At 40.4% G+C, this 23,071-nt stretch overlaps 1 protein-coding gene and 1 long non-coding RNA gene across 18 annotated transcripts in view; one reads left to right on the top strand and one right to left on the bottom strand.

Moving 5' to 3' along the window:
• The window catches only part of SOX6 (SRY-box transcription factor 6), a 459,717-nt gene that overhangs the window by 411,997 nt on the left and 24,649 nt on the right, over window positions 1-23,071 (top strand). For all 16 annotated transcript variants that reach the window (XM_077930886.1, XM_077930879.1, XM_077930884.1 and 13 more), the window contains one exon: window positions 13,520-13,628. In XM_077930886.1, the coding sequence (XP_077787012.1) occupies window positions 13,520-13,628 (109 nt within the window). The remainder of the gene's footprint in view (window positions 1-13,519; window positions 13,629-23,071) is intronic.
• LOC114598573 (uncharacterized) overlaps window positions 6,932-23,071 on the bottom strand; it is an 83,471-nt gene continuing 67,331 nt past the window's right edge. The window contains exon 4 of one of the 2 annotated variants that reach the window (XR_003707087.2): window positions 6,932-7,361. This is a non-coding gene — a long non-coding RNA (uncharacterized LOC114598573). The remainder of the gene's footprint in view (window positions 7,362-23,071) is intronic. The other variant, XR_003707085.2, reaches the window with a different exon arrangement.

Here is a 23,071-nt window from a genome sequence, read left to right as displayed (position 1 = left end):
AAATAGCCTAATTTCAGATGCTTTCATGAAAGTTATCCTTTATATAAATACATAATCCTGAAGAAATAAGAGCAGTCTTAAGGCCCAATGCCCTGCTTAGTGGTGTACTCTGGTGTGGGAACCTGGGTGGGTGTTGAACAAGGTGGCAAGGGGAAGGCAGAATTTGCAGTGAAGAAACAGAAGGTATGAGAATGGTGCTTAACCCTTTCCTGCCCACCACTTTCTCCATGCAGCTTCCACCACCCCACCAGCTACTTTCCCCTAGCAGGATCTCAGCATGTTTCTTTGCTGCATGGCAGGCCTCTACAGGGACCAAATCTAGGTGGTTGGCCATGCATTAAAAATAGAGAAGTGGTCAAGGTTGAGTGTTTTGTTTCTGAAGTCGCCTGGTGACAGCTGGAGCACTTTCTGAAGTCATCTGGTGACACAGTTACATACACTCTCTCATTCACCCTCCCAGGCACTTCATTCTCTGGCCACCGCATCCAATCTCCCCATCACTCACCCGCTGACACACAACCTCCCGCCCTCTGAAAACATGATTAGGAGCATCGCAACAGCAATAACAGCTAGACCAGGCACACGGGGAAGGAGACAGGTTGAAGTCACACACCCATGTTTCTGATGTACAAAAGATTGCTCGTCCTTCAGCGTTATTAGCAGACCCTTGGTCATGATGTCTTTGGTGGAACCCCATCCTCAGTCCACCATCCCTTTTAGCACACTCCATTCGTCACAACCATCACTACTGCTTTCCTTGCCTCAGTCTCGCCCACTGTATGGAGACTTAGGTCCATCCAGTTCCTGCTAGACTGAGAAAGCGGGAAAGTGGAATCAGCTGTGGTGCCTTCCCTCCCTCTTTCCTTTGGAGAAGCAGCAGCAAAGGACAGGGGCTTTGGTGGTTGCCAGTGAGCCACTTGTGGGGCAGGGCCCTTGACAGGTACCGGACTATCCCAGGCCTGAGAAGTAGGAAGCCACAGCCAGATGGGGTCCCCCACCCTCCAAATCTTACTCAGACTCCACACCAGGCATACTTGAAGTGGTATAAATATTGCTAATCTCCAGTGTGATCTTTTCTTGTAAGGAAAAGAGCTGGTTGAAGTATGTGTGAGTTTTTTGTCATGCACATTCCTTTATTCCAGGCTTGATGTAACTTTGCATACAATAATGCTGCTTTTCTGACACTAGCAGCAAGCAGCACTTGTTTTCTTCCTTGAGGCAGAATTAATCACAGGAAAACACAGCAGTTATTGTAAATACAAGGGAGGAACATGGCATAGTGATGTTAGCATCATTATTCCATTGTCATCCACCCTGTGTCTTTAGAGGCATCTTAGTCTTCCTTCTGAGCATTTCCAAAGATTCCTGCATATAAACAAAGTGTTGCTAAAACATATGCTTCAAACAGACAGCAAATAGTACAGAACTGGGCAAATTCCCTAAGCAATTCCCACTCCCTCTCTGTACCTAGGCTAAATGCAGATTGACATTGCAGCAACAAAAAGCACATGTACATTGTATAATTTTTCCTTGGGGTGGCATTAAAAGTGGTAAAGATAGTTCTGTAACTGACAACTTAACTTGATATTATAAGAAGCACAGAGGTGCTGCCACTCAGTCTCTCTTTCTTTCTCCTTTCCTGTTGCGTGTGGGTCAGAGATAGATAACCAACGGTCCTGCAAGCAATTTTTGCTAGGCCCAGCTAGGAGGCAGGGCTGGAAGCAGAGGACTGCTGTAGGTAGTTATTTAATAAAACAATTTCTTCTTCTCATTAAGCAGAGAACATTCAGCTTGCTCACTTATGGAATGCTGAGGTTCCTCATATGAGTTCAGGTCCTACCTCTTGAAGTTTTCCAACCAAATTATCGAATTTCCCAGCCTTAAAATGGAACATTACACCCAAATCCTCTCTGGAGGGTCAGCAGAATCCCCAGGACAGTGAGGTGGGGAAGAGAGTGGAATTGGCAAACAGAAATGCTTGCACTGATGAAATAATTGGAAGGGTCCGGCAGTGAATTCCTCCCTGTTGCTTGGATTCTTTGAAGTACACACATAAGGGGGCCATGGAGAATAATTTTCTCACTCGCTTCCCCCCTCCTGCACCCCACCAATATGCCTTTCATGATCGTTCAGGAGCCTTTCTGAATGGGGTGGGTTATGGCTGACAGGGGAGGTGGGAACTACTGAGAATTGGTTTCAGGCAACTTTTGTGAAGAGGGGGCCGGAAAGTATGATGTGATGCAGCCCCGTTGTTTGTTGTTTCATCCCTGCAGCTGACAGCAAATGGTGTGAAGTGAGGCACAGGACAACACACAGTGCAGTGACTTAATATCGCTCATTGTATGCATAGAGACATTATGAGAAAGGAAGGAGACCAGGAGCAACAGGAGCTCTGTCTGTAACATCTGGTTAAATTCTGAAACACAGAGAGATTGCTTTTGCAAACATTTTACAATATCACTCTTAGTGAAGGTAGAATATATGAATCTGCAAATCAATATTTTTAGTTATAAGCATGCATCAGCTCCTACTTTCCTCTCAGGTTTCAGACTGCACAGATTATTTGGAGCATCTGTATTGCCAGTCAGCTTAACTGCTGATGTAACTATTATTAACAATGGAATGGGACAATCAGTTAAGCATTCCTGATTTTTGAGAGAGAGAGAGAGAGAGAGAGAGAGAGAGAGAGAGAGAGAGATATTAGTCCTAACTATTTTTTAATCAGAAGTAAGCCTGTTTGATTTAATTGAGACTTAATTTATGGGTGTGAATTTCAGAACTCAGAGGCTTAGAATATGAACCCCATTTTAAAACTGGGTTTTGTTGCAAACAAGGTCCACACCTATTTCATACCTCAGGCCTAACTTGGAGTAGGTTCTCAACACTTTGAACCAGCTCTTCTTGCCACTTCACCATCCTTCTCAAGCAAAGCTATTCTTGAAAAGTTAGGAAATGGCTGTAGGGAGAGCTCACTTGAGATAGGAGGCGCCTTTTCGATTGCATCATTAAGGCCTGGTGGGTGCATCCTTTCCTGCTGTGGTATATAGCTGATGTAATTCCACCTGCCTCTCAACCTAATTTATTGAATTGGGAGCCACAGGAGATTTAAATCCGATGCACACTGGCAGGAAACAATGCTCAATAACATGTGCAGGAGCACCCAGACCTTAAGGATGAAGCCATCAAAGCCTTTTCTGTCTCCAGTGAGTCCTTCACGCTGCCAGTTTCTCCTTCATAAGGGTAAGTTTTGGGGGGAGGCGGACACTAAGAAAGATGACTGGGATACACACATCTCCATACAGGAAAGCAAGAGGCATTATCAGAGTTCAAAACCACATTCTATCTAGATAAAAGCACTTGGCAGTTGGATAGCATGGCTGGTGTTGCCTAGAGAAGGGGGTGTGACCTAAGAACAGTGCCTGGAGTCAGACAGAGATGTCTGTCGGGCTATATTTGGCCCCTGGGCATGAGATTCTGTATATTATGTAGTTTTATTGCCAAAGTGAAGCTTGTTAGTACCTGTGAACTGCATATATTTGAAACTGCCTGGGAAGTTGCTGAAAACACTTTAGAGTATCTACGGCAGTGATGGCCAGACTTGGCCCTCCAGCTGTTTTGGGACTACAACTCCCATCATCCCTAGCTAACAGGACCAGTGGTCAAGGATGATGGGAATTGTAGTCCCAAAACAGCTGGAGGGCCAAGTTTGGCCACCACTAATCTAGGGTATGGGTGTTAGAAATTACTATTAAAATAACAGCTGCAGGAGTCAGTAATTACCCATGCCTTGTCAGGGTGGTATTAGATGGAAAGGTCTCCTCTAAAGTAATACATTTCCAGATTCCAATACATGATAATAATATAAGTTTGTCCAATATAAAGTTTGTCCCACATAATTCATCATCAGCCTATTAAATCCTAGTATCCTGACATTGGCAGTGGCCCAGATGCAACCAAGTAAAACAGTCCTATAATATGTGCTGATAATGAAAGCAAAGGAACAGCTCAGGAAGGATGGGAGGTCATTGTGTCCATAAGGTGAACAGCTTATACAGTGGTGCCCCGCAAGACGAACGCCTCGCAAGACGGAAAACCCGCTAGACGAAAGGGTTTTCCGTTTTGGAGGCGCTTCGCAAAACGAATTTCCCTATGTGGTTGCTTCGCAAGACGAAAAAATCTTGCAAGTCCCCGCGGTTTTTTTTCGCTCCCCCCCTTTTCCTAAGACTCTAAGCCGCTTATCAGCTGTTCCGCTGATAAGCCACTTAACAGCTGATCGCGAAAAGCCGCTAGACCGCTGTAGCGCTAATCCGCTAAGCTGTCAATGGGCTTGCTTCGCAAGACGAAAAAACCACTAGACGAAGAGAATCGCGGAACGGATTCTTTTCGTCTTGCAAGGCACCACTGTACTATGAAATAATGTTTCATCAAACTTTTGCTGCTTCTAAATTTATTTACCAATATAAAGTCTTTGAAAGTGCTTCCTTGTAGTTTAGGCTTCAGATTGGCAGCCTCTGTTTAGCTTACAATGCAGCATGTCAAAAACTCCCCTTTTCTCTTTCCTTTCACTTGCTAAGGGGCTATTTCAATTGGCTCAAACCTTTCACTCTGAAGACCAGTAGAACTAGATTAATTTCAGCAGAATTAATGTGTTACCCTTTTGTGAGAATTAGTCTGCGTGAAGTTTTGGCTGAACTATATAAAATGATACACTTCTCTTATTTGAAACAAAGGGTTAATCCCAAAGTGTTTGGCTACCGCTATGGATCATGCTTTTGTGCATAAATAAAACTATGGGAACCACATGAAAGCAGTGGTTGGGTTACCACACAACTGGATATGCTTAAGACTGAATGCTTCATAAGTCTAACTACTGGGGAGCTGCAAACTTTATAAATAACTTTGCAATTGGTTAAAACCATATTAAAACCAGATGAACAAAGACACAACGTATTCTATTTAAAGCGGGGGGGGGGCGCAGTTCAGTGAGTGCAATAATCTTGATGAAAGTAATCTAACTGGAATAGGTCTATAATTTAGAGGTGATGGCAAGTGTGGCAGTAGTTCAGGATTTGTGACTATATGCTCAGAGGTGTGGAGGACTTAAATCAAAAAGTCTTCCTTAACAGAGAAGCAGATGAGGTTTTCCACCCCCAAACAATGTAACTTGGGGGGAAAATACTGTTATTGTCAATCCCCCCGCTCTTCCTCCCACCTGCAGCTTCAGTCTTCATTAAGTAAAGTGCTTTCCAAATTCTTTGGTTTAAAATAATTAACATTTGTTCTGTTCTGAACCTTGCACAGTACTTTTGCTAAATATGGGGTTGAATCCAGAGAGCCATTAACAATGTGGGAGGCTGTGGGGGAAGGAGGATACACGTATTTATGGGAATGCTGTTACTCTCTTTGAACATCTGAAGAAAGAATGCCCAGTTCTCTTTAAAAAACCCAAGACAGTGCAAGGAGGACAGTGACAGGTGGGGAGGCTGAAGCAGCCACACTGGTTGCACAGCCCTAAAGCCACTGCTGTACTGCTTTCCCCTGTTTTGGGTGAATTGAGAAGAATATACACCTGGCCCAACCAGGTGAATATCTACATCCTTTGTTCAACTGATATAGCATTTGGATTGTGAGGGCCATACATGAATCCACTTAATTACTGGAGTCATGTATCACAAGCCAAACTTTGGATGTCCCACATATAGGGCTGTATCCAATGCTGCAGCTCTGTTGGCACAAGGGACTTCCGTGTGCAACAGAACTTCTCAGACTCTTCTTCCCTCCAACCCCCTAGGTGGCTACAAAATTAGCTCCATGGGATTTAGGGACCCTACAAATTTGGGAGGGGAAGGAAACAGAAGCCCCTTTGCACCAATGGACACTGCATTGGATACAAACCATCATTTTGTGTTTCTCTTTCCCATTTTTGTGAAAAATGAGCCCACCTCTTCTAATCCTGATACTTATATACAGTCATACCTCGGGTTACAGCCGCTTCAGGTTGCGTTTTTTTGAGGTACAGACCGCCGAAACCTGGAAGTACCGGAATGGGTTACTTCTGGGTTTCGGAGTTTGCGCATGCACAGAAGCACCGAATCGCAACCCGCGCATGTGCGGACGCGGGTTGCGAACGCTGCGGGTTGCGAACGTGCCTCCAGCATGGATCATGTTTGCAACCCGAGCGTCCACTGTATATATAATCCTGCACACTTATATAGACCAATAGTAATCACCACATTTATCAATTTATCAGTACAGTAGTACCTCGAGGTTACAAACTCCGCTAACCTGAAAGAGTTACCTCGAGTTGAAAACTTTGCCCCAGGATGAGAACGGAAATCGTGTGCTGGCGGCGCAGCGGCAGTAAGAGGCCCCATTAGTGAAAGAACGTCTCTAGTTAAGAACAGTTTCACGTTAAGAATGGACCTCCGGAACTAATTAAGATCATAACTAGAGGTACCACTGTAGCTGCATGGAGGGTGCAGCTGATGATTTTGTGTTGAGGCCTATTACATTGCTTGCAAAAACAAAAACAAATCAATTAATAGACAACAATTTCCACGGCACTTACCTTGGTCTGATAAGAATCCGCACATGTCCATTTTTAATGACCCTTGCTGTGCCTAGAATATTGTCAGAGATTCCAAGCATAGAGTGATTTAATTTGCTAATAGCCACTGTCACAAAGTAATGGAAAGTCTTTGGACAATGCACAAGTTGACCTTGCAGAGAAAAATGGAGGTATTTGTAAGTTTTTCCAGAGCACCATTATTTGTGCACTAGTTTGGAAAGCAAATCTATATGCCTGAACCAAACACAACTATGTTGTCATGGCTACCTTAAGCCACTTGCTTAGAAGTCTGGAGTTTTGTCCTCCATTGTTTTGGGATTTAATGCCCACAGAATTCTGCTATGAGTGTAGAAATGACAAGCACTTTTTCTAGAAAAATATCTAAATAGGTTTTGAAAACATTCCCCTTCTGTTCATTTATTATATCTGTACTTGAACAGAGGAACATACATACACACATAAAACATTTTATTTGTATGCTGTCAAGGTGGCTCACAACATGAAAAAACGTACATAATTACAAATATAACAAAAGTAGTCGTAAACAATAAATAAAACACACACAAAGTACACAACCAAACTGAAAAAAATTCACATAAATCATAGCAACTAAAAATGTAGATACAAAATATGAATATCAGTAACAGCCACAACTGTCCCCCCAACAGCCCCCTTAAACAATTCCCTAACCAAAAAGTCTGTTCAGCAGCCTTGGCTTTTTTAGCTGGAGTCAGTAAGGGCCCTGCCTTCGCAGGCCAGTTGGGAAGGTCTTCCAGGACTCAGCCAATATGGTCTAGGGAAGGAACAAGCGGGAAACAAGACACTGGTGTTATTGTTTCTTGAGTGGGCTTAATATGGAATAGCTTAACTTTAATGTATTGTGCATGTAAAGACAACATCCTGGAATTGTCTGCACACTTTGCAACTGGAATACTGTCCGCAGAGTGTGTAACGGTCCCAAAGGCATTTACTCTGTGGCTTCTGTAAATGACCCACATTAACAAGGAGTCTCAAAATTGGCTCTTGAAATAAATGTTGGTAACTACTAAGTTAGACTCTTGAAATAAAAGGTATTACATCACTGTCCAACTATGTATGCCATTTTCCACTTCAGCGTCTGCATACATAGCAGGGGGGGGGGGGGCGGGAACGACATGTTGAAATAATTTGAGGAATGGTTATAGTCTGATCAGTCTTGGTAATCCAAAAGGGAGGGGGCCTGGTGTATTATTACATTTCATATATTGTTTTTCAAGAGATGAATGCAATCAGTCATCTTCTTACATATGGTTTAAAAACACACACACAAACCCTTGCCTTGCTGGCAAATAAACTGTTATTTAAGTACACAATCCACTGCTGTACTGAAACAGTTTTGCCAAACTTGTCCAAGTATTCTCACATGCTTAAAGATGGTATAAATATCATTTATAGCAAGCCGTTTACTTCAGACTATATGGAATGGTTTCCTGCTCCCCTGATCTAAGTGTCCCAGTTTACATTATGGCCTTTATGGCTTCTGTTTGATGGAGTGATCAGTAAAAATTTAATGACACTATAAAATAATAAAAATGTCATTAATTTACCACGGATCTTGGATGCAGTGGTTGTAAAGTTACATTAATAAACAGAATATTTTTTACAACAAAAAGCATTGTTACGTGGGAAAGAATAAATAACACACATAAATTTGGGAGCAATTTTACTGTTAGCGCACACATTATTATGGAATAGCCAATAAGTGTATAAAACATAGTATATAAAATTTTATGAAAATATATTGTGCACATCAAAAATTCAGCTTTTACCTAAGTGCAGAGAAAAGCCATTATTATGTGCTTACTGTTATCATTACTTTTCTTCCCCGAGATCACAATTTTATATTTATTCTACTTAGCTGAAGTTTCCAGCAGCCTTCTCTTTCTCTCTCTCTCTCCCCCTCCCCCAGCCACCCACTCCGATTTTTCCAGTGGATGAGCAGGCTTCTTCCCCTACTTCCTTCAGTTGACTACACTAGTCCATTTCCCTTTTACACCCAGGAGGAAAGCATTGATCATTCCCACCACAGAAGTGTGGAGGAAGTTCTTAATTTAATGTAAAGTTAAAAATAATGCTTGAGTAGGAGACTGGTTTGGTGACTCTGGAAATAAGGGGATAATAATCTCACAGTCCATCTGTCATCACTGGGGTTGCTCCATCATTGACTATGATAACATGTGAATATGACGGATGGCTCAGCTTTGTGGCTTGGAACATTTAACATTCATCAGTGCTCACTAAAGGGGGCTTTATCATTTAAATATCTTTATTTAATATGCAACATCTACCTCATAGATCATCATTTCAAAGCACTTAACCAACGGTCCTGCGACACAGCGAAGCAGGCTTTAATTTTTTTTCAATAACTTTTATGCTGCCTGCATGTTTGTGCCTGACAATGCATAAATAAGTGCCTAATCGTGTCACTGAATGGAAAATGAAGGTTCGGTTGTTAGTAAAACGAATCCCGCCCCAGTGTGTTGTCATCCCAAAACCACGAAAGTAGCAATGAGTAGGTTTTTCTATATCTCCAAGTAGCCAAGAGTCCATTTTGTACTTAGACATAGACTGTGTTCTTTAAAAGCATTAGCCCTCTTGGTTTTCCAGTAATCATGATCTGAGTTAGAATTCTGTTCTGTGTTCATTATGCCCCATGGCGTAATGCACTTACTTTACTCAGGATATATACTCAGGGCCTTATGCCTACAAGAAGCAGTTTAGTTTGAAATAAACAAAAAATGAGCTCAGGGTTTCCTGAGGATAAATAAGCTATTTCTATGATGTGTAAGACAGGTGTGTGGTTTTTTAAGTAAGTAATTTTTTAGTGTGTGTGTAAATTTTCACAAGTATATGCTATTTTCAGACATGAATATGTATTCATATGCTTGTAAATAGGAATATAAATAGAATTTGGGTAGGTGCATGAGAACAGCGTACACAACTGAACGTATTTTAAATATACAGACCATTTCCTATTAATGAATTTGCAATTTGTACTCCTTTATAATCTGCTTAGTTTAGTTCAATTACAGATGTATTTATTTACCTGACTGTGATCCCTATGTATGTTTACTTGGAAATAATTCCCTATGTTCAACTGGGCTTTCTGTCAGGTAAATATACATAGGAGTCCAGTCTAAATTCTTCTTGCCTTCAGAAATACACTTAGGCTTGTATTTACCAATTATGTTGTAATAGATTTTTTTTTATTTACAGCTTTCCTGAAAATTAGTTACTATTGCTATGAGGTATACTTTAAGTGGAAAAATGAAACCATACATACAGAATTGTAGCAGTCAATATATTTCAAAAGAATGAGACATTGAAGGTTATTACAGAATCATAGATTCACCTCAATTCTTTTAGGTATTATTACCATGTACGCTTCTCTTCCTCCCAGTTCCTGAGCCTTATCATGTAATTTTCCCTTTTCTCTTTCAGTGTCAAAATATTGATATTCTTTCAGAAACTTTCTTTTTAACACAGAATATTTTCTGGAGAAAATCAAAGGGAATGAATGACTAGAAGGATACTTCAAATGTGCATATTGATACATAGAAGGTTCTGTTGATTTTTTTTTTTTAAGTGGAGTGCTATTTCCCCTCCCCCCCCCCCAAAGCACACACTTAGGTTTTTGCCATGAAAATTGCAGGTGCCACATTAACTCTGCTTATAGAAATATTTTAAATGCAAATATTAGAAAAAAGAAAGAAAAGAAACACAGTGTACAAAATGCCAATTACTTCCCAACTGCAGGAACTTAAAGAAAGGTCTAATCCAACTCTTCTACTTTAAATGTGCGTCCCCGGGGGACAGGGGGTAGAATCATTCCTTTGCACCAGCAAAGCAAGATCCGTTCTGATAGTGAGGTATTACTATTGGACCTTATAGCATTCTTCAGCTGAATGTTGTGCCTGCCTGCCTGTAACCAATAGTTATGTTTCTTCTCAGTGCTCTTTGTTTCAGTATTTTTGCATATCACAACAGCATTATCTCAATACACATTATAGTGGGAAATTAATAATGACAATATAGTTTTTCAGCAAATGGGAGACTTCAAGAAACATTGAAAATGGTTGAATGTTAAGGTTATGCAAGCAGAGTGATGCAGTAAACACCTGTACTTCAATTTAGTGTAATGTTGGTTCCCACCCCCTGCCCCGCCTGTTATTATTTAAACATTTTAATATTGCTGCAAGTCACCCCAATGTCTGCCCGGCGGTGCAATATTTCAGGGGTCTTAGTAAACCGGGGTTTGTGTTTCTGTTGGAAATTTAAGGCACAGAAGAGGCTGTAGTGTCTTAGGAAATATGGTTTATTTATACATATTCACAACCTGCATCTAGATAGAGTTCCCAACACTAGCATCACAAGAGAGTCCTTTGTTGCCCTCCTAAGCAGCCAGCTCAAATCTACTAGATGAATCAGCCATGCTGTCTGTTCCTGTGGCAATGTCTTCTTCTTCAGCCCCGTATGGCATTCTCCCCACTTCCTGCTTCTTCTTCCCAGAAACTCCTTGCCAAATACCCCCCCCCCCTTCTATTAACATCATTGCCCACTGCCACCCTGGCAACCTCCGTTTGCCCAGACTCAAAAACCTTGCTTTGATGTGTTGATAACTATCAGCACCTTTGTACTCCTTAACAACTTCCCCCCACATGATGACCTGTCCTGGAAAAGAAGCTTAGTCTGGATTTTTACACAGTGCCTGGCATCTTCCCTTAATACTCCAAATATTAGCTAAACAATATTTTAAGAATCTAAACATCTTCTTGCAAACATGGTTACAGAGAACTAATTAGTAAGCAATTGTTTTCTGAAAACGATCTGACTAGAACAGCAAATGCCTCCTGGGATAGCTCAGTCGGTAGAGCATGAGACTCTTAATCTCAGGGTAGTGGGTTTAAACCTCACACTAGGCAAAAAGAGGGGGTTGCAGGGGGTTAGACTAGATGACCCCCAAGTCCCATTTCAGTGCTACAGTTCTATTATTCTAACCAACGCAGAGAGATTTGAGCAAACGAGTCAGAGCCACTTTGCTTGTTAAGACCAATACCAGGTTCCTTAGCAATTCTTCAGGGAATAAACTTGGTACTGTTTTCCTTCTAATGTGTAATATGCTCAGTACAGAACTAGGTCATTGAACAATAGAGTGAACAGCAATCAGCAATCTTCTGCTGCATAATGCATCAAGTATAACGTACAGAAAACTGTTCACAAAACTGAAAGCTGGCATTTCATGTCTGTAAATTCAAGATGACATGACATTTAATAGTTTCATAGTAATGAACAACAGTGTTTTGTTCATTCTCAACACAATGCCAAGTTCAGTCTTAAGAAGTATCAACAAGACAAGAGAGAGAACACATTGTTTTTTTTCCACGAGAACAATACATTAATGATAACTATTTAGCACGTTGCTGCAGACAGAGTACCACTGAGGCTACCACTGTCAGAAGATATGTGCTGCCATATTGTTTCAAGGCTCTTGTCCTCTCATATTTTGAGGACATAAATTGCCTCTTGATCTAGTTTTACAGCAGAAGTTTACAGCACACAAAAATGTTGTTTATTCTGGGAACAAACACAGCCCTTTCTTTTTCTTGCTCTCTCTTTTAAAATTCCCATTGAGTTTCAGTTCAAATTTCTAGACAAAATAATAGTACTATTTCTGTCATCTAGTATTCCTTCTTTGAAATACTTGTCTTTGAAAGCCTCTTGCATAAAATTCAGACTTGTGTTTTCTCAAGGGTTCCAATGCAAACGCATATCTCGATGAGAGGAGTGGTGGTTGTGCTGGTGGTGATTTTTCTATTAAATTAGCGAGTTTTAGTAGAAAGTGCTTTTTAAGTTTTGAATTTTAGCATTTTTTTCCAAATGCCAATATCTTTCTCCCAAGGTCATTTAAGAAATACAGGACTGTGCATTGTTATTGGGTATTGCCCACTGTGGGAACAGGATGGTGGACTAGATGGACCATTGACCTTGTCCAGCAGGATCTCCTTCTTGTGTTCTTAGTAATTTCTAGAGCTTCTGCCGCAATCCTTCATTTCTACACCACAGTAATGCTACCTGCCCTACTTTATACTTACCTGAACTGTAATGGGTTGTTTAAAGCTATTGCCTAGCAATAATCAATTTAATTTTTCACACAATTATTTGTTTCATTGTGTAGTAAAATACATAGTGGTTGTGGGTTTTCTGTTATTAAGAGATTTAGTGAGTCAAAGGTGTTAATAAGCTAACTTCCAAAAGCCAGTTTGTACATTACCAAAGTGGTGGGGCTACTATGTCCACATATTTTCACCCTTATATGAGAGGAATGTAGGATAGGATAACTGTCCACACTGGCATCACCCTTTCCCTGCTGCTATGGGAAATAATAATCTTGTAGACACCTTCAACATGGGCTCCTTGTTACTTTAAATTTAGCAGCACAGGAAGCAAGCACCACGGAAGAGTCAATCATGGTGCTAAGATAACTTAGGAACTGGCTTGAATATTAATTCATCATACATTTAATCAGTACTGGAGGGGTATTGCATATTTGAAAACTAGATTTTGGACACTAAATTCTAAACTGATACCTGCAGTTAAACAATATCTGTGTTCTTTCTGAAAAAAAGCATAGCCTGTATCTGTTACTAGTACTAGCTCATGCTTAGGTACCAACTGTGGGATTGGGCAATGTAAGGAACAAAGATTTACCTACCAATATGACTTGCAACCTCTGTTAGATGGACAAGAAAATGTGGAAGTGGAAATCAAGAAAGGACTGACATATTAGTATGGAGGGCAGGGGAAGTGCAGGTGATAGCCAGAGGGGCAGGGAAGTATAATAGAAAATGAGTACGCTCAAGATATTCAGACATGAACAGACTGGAAATCTTAATGTTCCTTTCTCTTCGGCAGGAAAGAACACGCTATGAGAATTTAGGCCCACAGCTATCAGGGAAGCCCAGTGAAGATGGAAAACTAGGCCCAGGAGTCATTGATCTTACAAGGCCAGAAGATGCAGAGGGTGAGTTTTTGTAACAAATATATTGAGCCACTGAGCATTGCTTTCCTTGAGCTCCTTAAAGTTGGATGTCTTAAATGAGCATTGTGCAGCTAAATCCCCATGCAGACCTTTGAGGCATTTTGCATGGATTCTAGTGACATGTGCAAGCATAAGTTCTAGTTGTAAAATGGTTCCATACAATATGCATTCTCTGCTCTCATTATTTACACTCTGGTTCAACTCTTCTCAGAAAGCTCTCGAGTGAGTTTGTATGTCACCTCAGATGGGTGGCATGTGCATTTAAGTGCTCACACAAATAGTGTAATGTTTATATGGTGGCCCACAGATCATATATCAGATTCCTTGAGTAGGGACTTTTGGTTTTGGAGCAACTTGCACTCATGAAAGCTGACTGGCCATATTCTTAATGTTTTGCTGGATATATTGGGTAAACCTCATATGAGCAGTGAAATGTGCATATGGGTTGGCTCAGGTAATGCAGAAATTGTCACCTGTCACCTTCAGACATATGATTAATCCCAGCATTGCCATCCTATGCTGCCCCAGATCGAAATAGCTGTAGAAAAGTGGAGGCAGTGATGCTGAATTCAGTCAGAGACTACAGATGATCACTTCCTCACATATTCATAGGCAATATTCAGTAATCAGCAAGTATGGCCCCTGGTCATCTTAAGAGACCCTGCAGAACTTTTAAGCATATGTTATCATTACGATAATGAAGAAAAGAGCAAGGAAGTGGATTATCCAATTAATTGATCAATTGCTGAATTAATTACAGTGAAATTTTAATTGGAGATGCCCAGTATGAAAGGATGTGGAGTGCTGGTAGTTGTGCCAATTAGTTCAAGGAACATGCTATCTTTGCGAAAACATACTTGCACTGAGATCTGAAGGGTTGTAGTTCTGTTCAAGCCTATGGAAGAATTCCCATTGATTTCAATGGTCAAGGACTGCACACTGTAATGTTTATTTTAATTAGTTACTTGGATTGATCAGTTAAAAACAATGCCATTAATCAACTAAAAGCCTTTAATTGGTTGACAGCTCTGTTGGAAATTACGTTGCTAATTGGTCATATTTCAGCTTAGCTTTTTCTTCTTGTATGCATATTATTTCCAATTTTAATTGTTTAAACTTTTTATTTCATTGGATTTTTAAATACAAAATAAAACTGTAATAAAAGAAAAGAAATGAATCAAACAAACAGCATAGCAATATAGTCCTACCTCACATATTCCTTTTGGGATAGAATAATAACTTTATAATCTTTGGATAGACTTGCACATTATTTGCATAATGTGAAATGAAGAGAATAAAACATATTTGTACTTGCTTTTCTGGCAGGAAGTTACCTCAGGGCTTCCCTAAATTAACTCATTTCCCTCTCACATCCTTTCACTTTGCATAACACATTACGTTATTTTGATGACTGTAGTGACAGGTCAGCCTTTCAAATAGTTCCACTTAGTTTAGCTAGCTTCGTCAGGAAGAAGTGTTCAAAATAGCCTACCTCAATCTGGTGTCTTCCAAATATTGTTGGGCTCCTACTCCCATCAGCCCTAAGCATCATGGCCAATGGTCGGAAGTGATGGAAGCTATAGTCCAAAGCATCTGGAAGGCACCAAATTGGGGGAGACTGGTTTAAAACAAATCCTTGTGATCTTAGAAATCATATACTGCGGTGGGTCCTGAAGCTCCATGGATCATAAAAAATCTAATAACTCAAGGTTGTATTTTTGTTTCATTTTCAGCATGCCAGCAGTGCTTTGGCCATTGACCGGAATTTGGCTTTTAAGTATTTCTTTTATAGAGAAAAATTACATGATTATAAGTAATGTAAAACCATTTATTTGGCTCTAATGTGACTCTAAGTCTGGATGGCTTCATACACATTTGCAGCAGATTTAAAAGTGTAGTCATTGGTCGATATATGCCATGTCCATTAAAGCAAATTAAACTTAAATGTTCTTATACATATGGTTTAGAGGTGACCTAACATGAGAAAATGTTGTTTGGAGCTCTTATCATTATTATCCTATAGTCTTTTGCCTAAAAGGCTGTAAAAGAAGCTCCAAAAATTAGTATTATTAACATCTACTGGGGTGAAATTACGTTATGTTCTATTAAGAATTTTTTTACAGCTACATTCAAACTTGATGTGTGTATCATATCCTGCAACTGTCCTTCCTGATATAAACTGTGTAAAAGGCATGTGGAAATAGCAATTGAGCTTTAATTTTTAAAATGTGGAAATTTTCTTAAAGATCTGAACTAGTCTGAATTTTCAGGACTAGTTAGTTGGCTGCCTGTGTGTGTGTGTGTGTGTGTGTGTGTGTGTGTGTGTGTGTGTGTGTGAATTCACACATAACACCTAATTTTGTCCATTTTCCTATCTATATAATGATTCTACCTGCAAAATTTTTCTATAGTGGTACAGTGAGCTGAGAAAGGGGGAGATTTGGATTGGATACAACCCGTTATCCATGTGTCTATGCTCTGCTTCTGGTTCCTCTCCAAACTGCTATTGGGGGGGGGAGAGACTTGTGTGCACAATTTTATGATAATTGGGACTGGATAATTTTTGAGATTCATGGGGAAAATCTGCTTCTTAAGAAAGAATGAATCATGGAACTCTCAGCTAATGTCTAATTTGGTCCTTACCTGGAAGAACTTCCTTGCAAATGCATTATGTTCTATTAGTGAGATTCCCCCCTTCATACATTTAGCATCAGCAGGTTATTTCTCAAAGTCTAACCATACATAAAAACTGTGCTTTCCTTGTGGAACAAATGAGATGGGAGTAGGGATTAGACTAAAAGCTAATGTCACAGAGGCACCACCTTCACTCTGTAGGTGAAGTCCTATTACTTCAGGTGTAGATTCAGAATGTAAGAAAAAAGGTTGCTTTAAACAGCAGACACCTTTAAAATAAAACTCTACTGTAGACATGCTCACTTTGTTATCTATAATGTATAATTTTATTAATACTTTAGGTAAAATTTAAAAAGGTGATTGTCAATTAAACAAATGAACTGTGCCTTTATAAGCTAATTCCCGATTAACTGTTCTAGTTATTAAATTTAACTTAATTTATATATTGGGAAAAAATAATCAACCTTTTGTGGAACCCGAAGAAAAGGCAGCAGTTTCCTGTAGATGTGAGTAAATTTATAATATTCCAAAAAAAGGAAAGAACAGATACTACCCCCACAAAGTTATAAGAAAAAGCTCTCTAACATCTGTGTGTTTACATCATATTTAGTAATATATTTCCTATTGCAGAAATACATGAAAGCCAAAATCGCTTAAAGTAATTTTGAGGCTCATCAGTATTGGTAGAAGGTCTAGCTTTAAAAATGTGTTGGCATTGATTTGAGCTGAGCACTGTCAAGTTCATTTTGCTATTTTTAGAAGGACAGCCATAATTTACTTTCAGGGTAAAACTAGTACCTGTTAAGTTTTGGATGCAAACTGAAGAAGAAACTATCTTTTTATGTTTTCTTTTCATGAAAAGTAGGCCATGGAGGAAGCAACAGTTGGCATACTTTGAAGGATATGCAGGGCTGGCCCATCCATGAGGTGACATAGGGCACATGTACCACAGCTGCTACCTCCACACCCAGCTTCCTCCTATACCCCCAACACATGCCTGCCTGCCTCCATCACCTCCTAATGCACTGGCTGAGGAGGTGGCTGAGTATGGAGGAGACAGCCATGGCAGTGCAAGCGCAGAGGAGGCAGCAGCAGCAAATAGCCACTAGAAAGAAAGGCCATTGTGAAGCTGAATATATATATAGAGAGAGAGAGAGGAGAGAGAGAGAGAGAGAGAGAGAGAGAGAGAGAGAGAGAGAGAGAGAATAATAAGCACAACTTGGCCACTTGTTAAATATTTTAAGGTAAAAATTCATATTCTTGAAACTGTGACGCAAGATCAAGTATGGTGTATGACCTGAGGAGGCCTGAGGTTTCCTACTGAAGTGCTAATAGTTTTCAACCTGTGGAAGGTGACCAGGATCATGTTGATGGCTCCTTTCTTCATTGCCTGGGAAGTTCTGAAGAGGTTCCTAAGTTAAAAGCCTCCCTGCAACCAAGACGCCTTTCTTATCAGAATTCCTGACTGTGTGGAGACTTCTTAGCATGCTGAATGAAATGCACTCGGGAACTTCAAAACCTCCCACTCAATGCAAAAATGTTTGTGGGTGCACAGCCTCACATCCCCTGTTAATGTTCACATTCCCTGTTCAGGCATAACACCTAACATCAAGGTGGGGGAAATTAATTGTTCTTGAGCGTTCTTTTCTCCCCCTCCCAATGATATCAGAACAGATGGTGGCGTTCTTTTTAAGGTTTAGAAGGTCTGAAAACTACAGATTATCTCCTACCAAAGAAATGACTTTTAAATTCACAACTATATTGTCAGGTAGACTTGTAAAAATGCTGTGGGCTTGTAGCTTTTCTGGACTACTTGCAAGGCTATGCTTTTGAGTCATAGCTACCACCTGCTGACTCCCCATCACTTCAGGGTGACTCCCTTGGGGCTTTCAGAAGCACTTGACAGGAAAAAGTTGCATGCATTATAACAAGTGTCAAACTTTTCAAACGGGGAACAGATAAGCCTCTTTTCAGATGGTAACTGTATATACCCAGATGCCCACAATGCTTATCACTGGCTCCTAATATGTTAGACATAAGTAAGGAAAGAAGAAGCTACTAGCTCTTCTTGTTCAGCTTCCATTTAACAGTTGAACTGGCTCTCAGAACAAGGAGTGCCCCATAACTCAAGTGGTAGCAAAATTCCACTTGCAAAAACAATTCCCCTTGAAAGACAAAGAAAAAAGGTCAGTTTTTTACCTGTCAGGGGAAGGAGAGAAAGAAAAAGAGTGAAACAGACACTGTGTCCTGTGCAAGCCGATCAATCATGGCAGCCTGCCAACAAAATCCAAAACTGTGAGGTAACTTGTTTAACACCCTACTACGCTGAGGTGTAAACAGCGGGAAGTACATGCATGACAAAGCATCGTCTGCTTTTGTGACAGTTTTTCATAAAATACAGGGAGGGAAATGACTCCTGTAGCCAGTATCTGTCGCATATAAATATTTGGGAGAGTTGCTATGACAGTTGAGAGTGGAAAGGGGCTATACCACGAAACAGAAAAAGCCAACTGAAGACAAGGAAATGTTTCCAGAAGGAATGCTGAAAAACCAGGCCCTGTCTGCTTTGTTCTCCATGCACTCTTTACCTGTCTTTTGATAACTGAACAGCTAAACATTTGTTAAAGAAGAAACCACATTTTAAAGTATTTAGGCCTCACATATGTAAACAACTCAAAACTGCTTCTTCCTACTTAACAGCACACTTAAAACATGCTACACTTTGGAAAGCATAGCAGTTGCATTCCTTACACTAGTCAGGATACTGATGTTGGTATTCAAAAACGCATGCCACCATGTGATGAAGTTCCCATTTTCAGATATAATCTTAAAGGAGTACAGTGCAGGATAAGCAGAACTTTTCAGTATCAGGTATTTGCAGATAATAACACCATAGAGGCCCTCTGTTATAGCATACTTAGTATTATGATTTATCCAGCCCTGAGGCTGCAGTCTGCAGCCAGCTCTATAGGAAGTACTTTTCCACAGGCTATGCAACACTATATTTCAATGTATTGGCAAGAATATATACATTTGCCAGTATCACTGGCATCAATAAATATCCACAGTGCACCTAATCACTTCATACATGAGCATGTGTGTGCTTTTCCCAACATGGGAATTATTTTCGTATGGGCAAAATTTAACACAGAATGTCAATGTACCCACATAAAAGGCAGCTTGGCATACATGCACAGGATCTCCCTGTGATTAAGAATCCTGTACAATCAGAGTTTCCAGTGATAGGTCGGGGTGGGGGGAAAGATAGGATCTTACGGGAAACATGGACATTTCTTTAACACACATTTTAGTATGTTATTTTCCCTAATACATGCATATTTATGCACACTTTACCCTAGTATATGCATTTTTGTATATGTTACTTGGCTGGAGAACGGCTTTGCAGGTTTTTTTACTGGTGACATCAACTTGCACATGGAAATGTTTACATATTACATTTGCAAACAGAAGACAATGTGAGCAATGTTATTACATTTGGGGTAGTCACCATGAGAATGAGGCCGTTGGGTTGTATCCAGTGCTACACAAGTGGAATTCTGATCACACAATGGAACTTTACTTTCTTCCTCATACCCCTTACCCACTCCAAAAATAAATCTGTGCTGTTGCGTCCACAAATTCTCTTAAAATCTGGAGCAGATTTTAAGAATGTGTGGGAATTTCTGTTGCTCAAATGGAAGTCTATTCTATTAGCAGAAGAGCAGATTTCGATACACTCCATAGTATTTGCAAGGTAGATCAAATTTGCCCCTGGGAAAAAAGTGAGGAGTGCTGCTCAAAATATTTCAGAGTAATTTATGATAATGTAGGCATGTAAAAGCACCCCACTGCCTATACTAGCAACAAACCTTGCCTCATTTACGACAATGTTTTATACCATTGTTTTGAATGAAGGTTACTTTTTCCTATTAATTTAATCCAAACAAATCTACACTTAATAATGACAAATGGGTACTGATAGCCCATTCAAGATTCCTTGGGGATTTATGAAATTTAACATGTCTAGCTGGCTTTGGGGAGCTAAAAATAGCCCATTCAAAATAGTTTCAGATATATATATGTCATCATCCGTCACTAATAAAAGCTGGAGGATGTGACAGATGTTTAACATGCTTTAATTTTTGTTTGTTACAGAGGAAAGTCAATTGCTTTTGACTTCTGCTTTCCAAATCATAGAATCATAGAGTTGGAATAGACCACAAGGGCCATCGAGTCCAACCCCCTGCCAAGAGCAGGGATAATTCTGTAGGTGTAATGGTCAAGAGCAAGAGCAAGATAATTCTGTAGGTGTAATGTTTCTCATTGTGAAAGAACCTATTCTCAAGATTGGGGTGGGGGAATGGGCAACCATATTTGCTAGGGTAAAAACAAATGTAATTTTGTGACAACAATAAACACTTTGCCATCAAAACTGAGCTCAAAGAACAGTGGAAAATATATGCTGAAATCTAAGTGGCTAGAATTTCCTTCATTTTGCAAAGCCACGAGCCACATGCATCAGCTCACCGCAAAGTCATTAGGTCTTTTTAAGCTCAGATGAAAAACATTAACAAATACCACAAAAGGCTTTAGTATGGCCCCTTTGTTCATTCACATATGGCAGTTTATAACTCCTGCACCACTTGGGCCGTGTGTTTGTTTAAGCTGCCTTCATCAGAGCAGCTTTGGAAGAACAAAAGCCATTTTGAGCGATCCTAAGCAGGAAATGGTCTAATCTAAACATGGTTTGTGACACTATAAGTAGAATAGAAAGGGGAGGGATTGATTAGTCATTAATGTCCAATTGACTCCATATGGATGTTGCAATAATAAGGCCTTTTTCAGTGCAGTAGCAGAGTTTATTGAATTAGAGGTTTATGTTTCCTCAGAGTTGACCTTAGGGAATTCCCTTCAGTTCTTCTTGTTGATATTACGAAAGAATGGAGTCTGGAATAGGAAAAATAGATGACTTCTCTGCAATAATGCTGCTTTACAGTATTGCAACCAAGTGCTGATTTTTTGAAAAAAATACAGTTTCACCTCTGCTATATTATATATTCCAATGTTTGGATTTAGTTTGCATATTTTAACATCTAAGGAAGTGCAATGTTTTACAGTTTGCTTAAATATTAAAATGGATTCTGGTCTCAGTCATAGTTTTTTTCAGGTTTAAACTAAGGTGCTCTTCACCCAGAAAGATTTGAGTTTGAATCCCACCTTAATAAAACTTGTTTAAAAGACTAGGGTGAAGGCTATCCTGTTACCAAATATGGTATAGTATCTGGCAGTAGGGCTGCATGTAGCTTACTCTTGTGCAGCCAGAAGCTCTCACTCTCTGGTCTGGTTTTTCATTCCTTTTAGTAATACTTGGAGCACTAACATATTTATTATATGTAAATAATTATAAATATATGTAAATATAATAAATAAAAATATGTAAATATAATAAATATATAATAAATACAGACTGTCTTGGCTGTGACTTCTGGAAGACCTGATCCCTGCCTTGAAGGCTTTCCCCAACCAGCCTGGGAGGGTGAGGCCCTGAATGATTCCACCTACAAAACCTGAGAGTGCTGAACAGACAATTGGGTTGGGGTATTTAGGGATTTTGGTTTTGGTGTGGAGGGGGGTTATGTTGCTGTTATTGTTGCCCTAATTGTTTGAAATGTTTTAAATAGTTCTTAACTGCTTTTAAACTTCTGCATTTAAAACTCTGCATTCTTTTTAAGGGCTGTAAGCTGAGTGTGGGGAGAGCAGGGACAGCCCCAATCACAGTGGTTCTGGGCAAGGAGAAGTATGGAGGGGGGGGAGCAGACTGGGGAAGGGGCACATGACACAAGCAGTTAGTGACTGTACCATGTGCCAGCCCCTCCTTCAACCTTGGGAATTGCAGTTGTCCTATCAGCAAGCCATTGAGGCTGCTGCTGCTGCTGCTGCTGCTGAATGCCAGATAGGTTCTGAGTAAGACCTCCCTCATCCATGATCTGATTGGCTTGCAGAGAGCTGCCTGAAGCCCGGGGTGCACAGCGCCGCGCTCCCTGGGCTTCGGGCTGCAGGCAGCTGTCCGCAAGCCTGCGGAGCCCAGCAGGAGTTCCCGCCGGGCTCCGCAGGCCTGCGGATAGCTTCCTGAAGCCTTGAATGCGAGAGGGGTCGGTGCGCTCTCCAGGCTTCAGCGAAAGCCTGCATTCGCTCCATAGGACGCACACACTTTTCCCCTTCATTTTTGGAGGGGGGAAAGTGTGTCCTATAGAGCGAAAAATATGGTAATTTCCTCACATTCCATTAATAGAGGCTGTTTGAGAAATCTCTTTTTGAAGTCAGTTTACTTTTAGGTTTTCTCCTTCCCACACTAAATATTTCCACTCTTTGGGTAAAGGGAATTTTGATAAGGTCTGCTTGTTCCTTTGCTTTTGATGGAAGATTGTTTAACCCATCCCCTCCCTGAAACGCACTTTATTTTGACAGAAGATGCTTGGGGTCCCCTCCTTCTTTATTTTGGATTAAAGTTGCCAGTTTGCTTGTGAGCAGTTCTCAGGGTGGGGGTCAATCTCAGGTTTTCCTCAGCATGGGATTGTAAGGGAGGAGCTTTGGTAATGGGAAGGTGAGGCAAATGAATAGAGGGCAGCTGTTTGCAATTCTTAGAGCATAAGGAATACTGTCAGATTGAGTGGAGCCAACTTGGTTTGTGAAACTGGATTAAGCAGTTGATTAAACTTGGGGTCGGACGCCAAGACATTGTGTGGACCTGCCCTGTGTCTCAAATACGGGGTAAATAGTTTGAAGCTTTA

Source organism: Podarcis muralis, chromosome 1 (genome assembly GCF_964188315.1).
Source record: "Podarcis muralis chromosome 1, rPodMur119.hap1.1, whole genome shotgun sequence".
Taxonomy (NCBI): domain Eukaryota; kingdom Metazoa; phylum Chordata; class Lepidosauria; order Squamata; family Lacertidae; genus Podarcis; species Podarcis muralis.
Note: the sequence above shows the minus strand (reverse complement) of the source record. Positions and strands in the feature narration are given on the sequence as shown.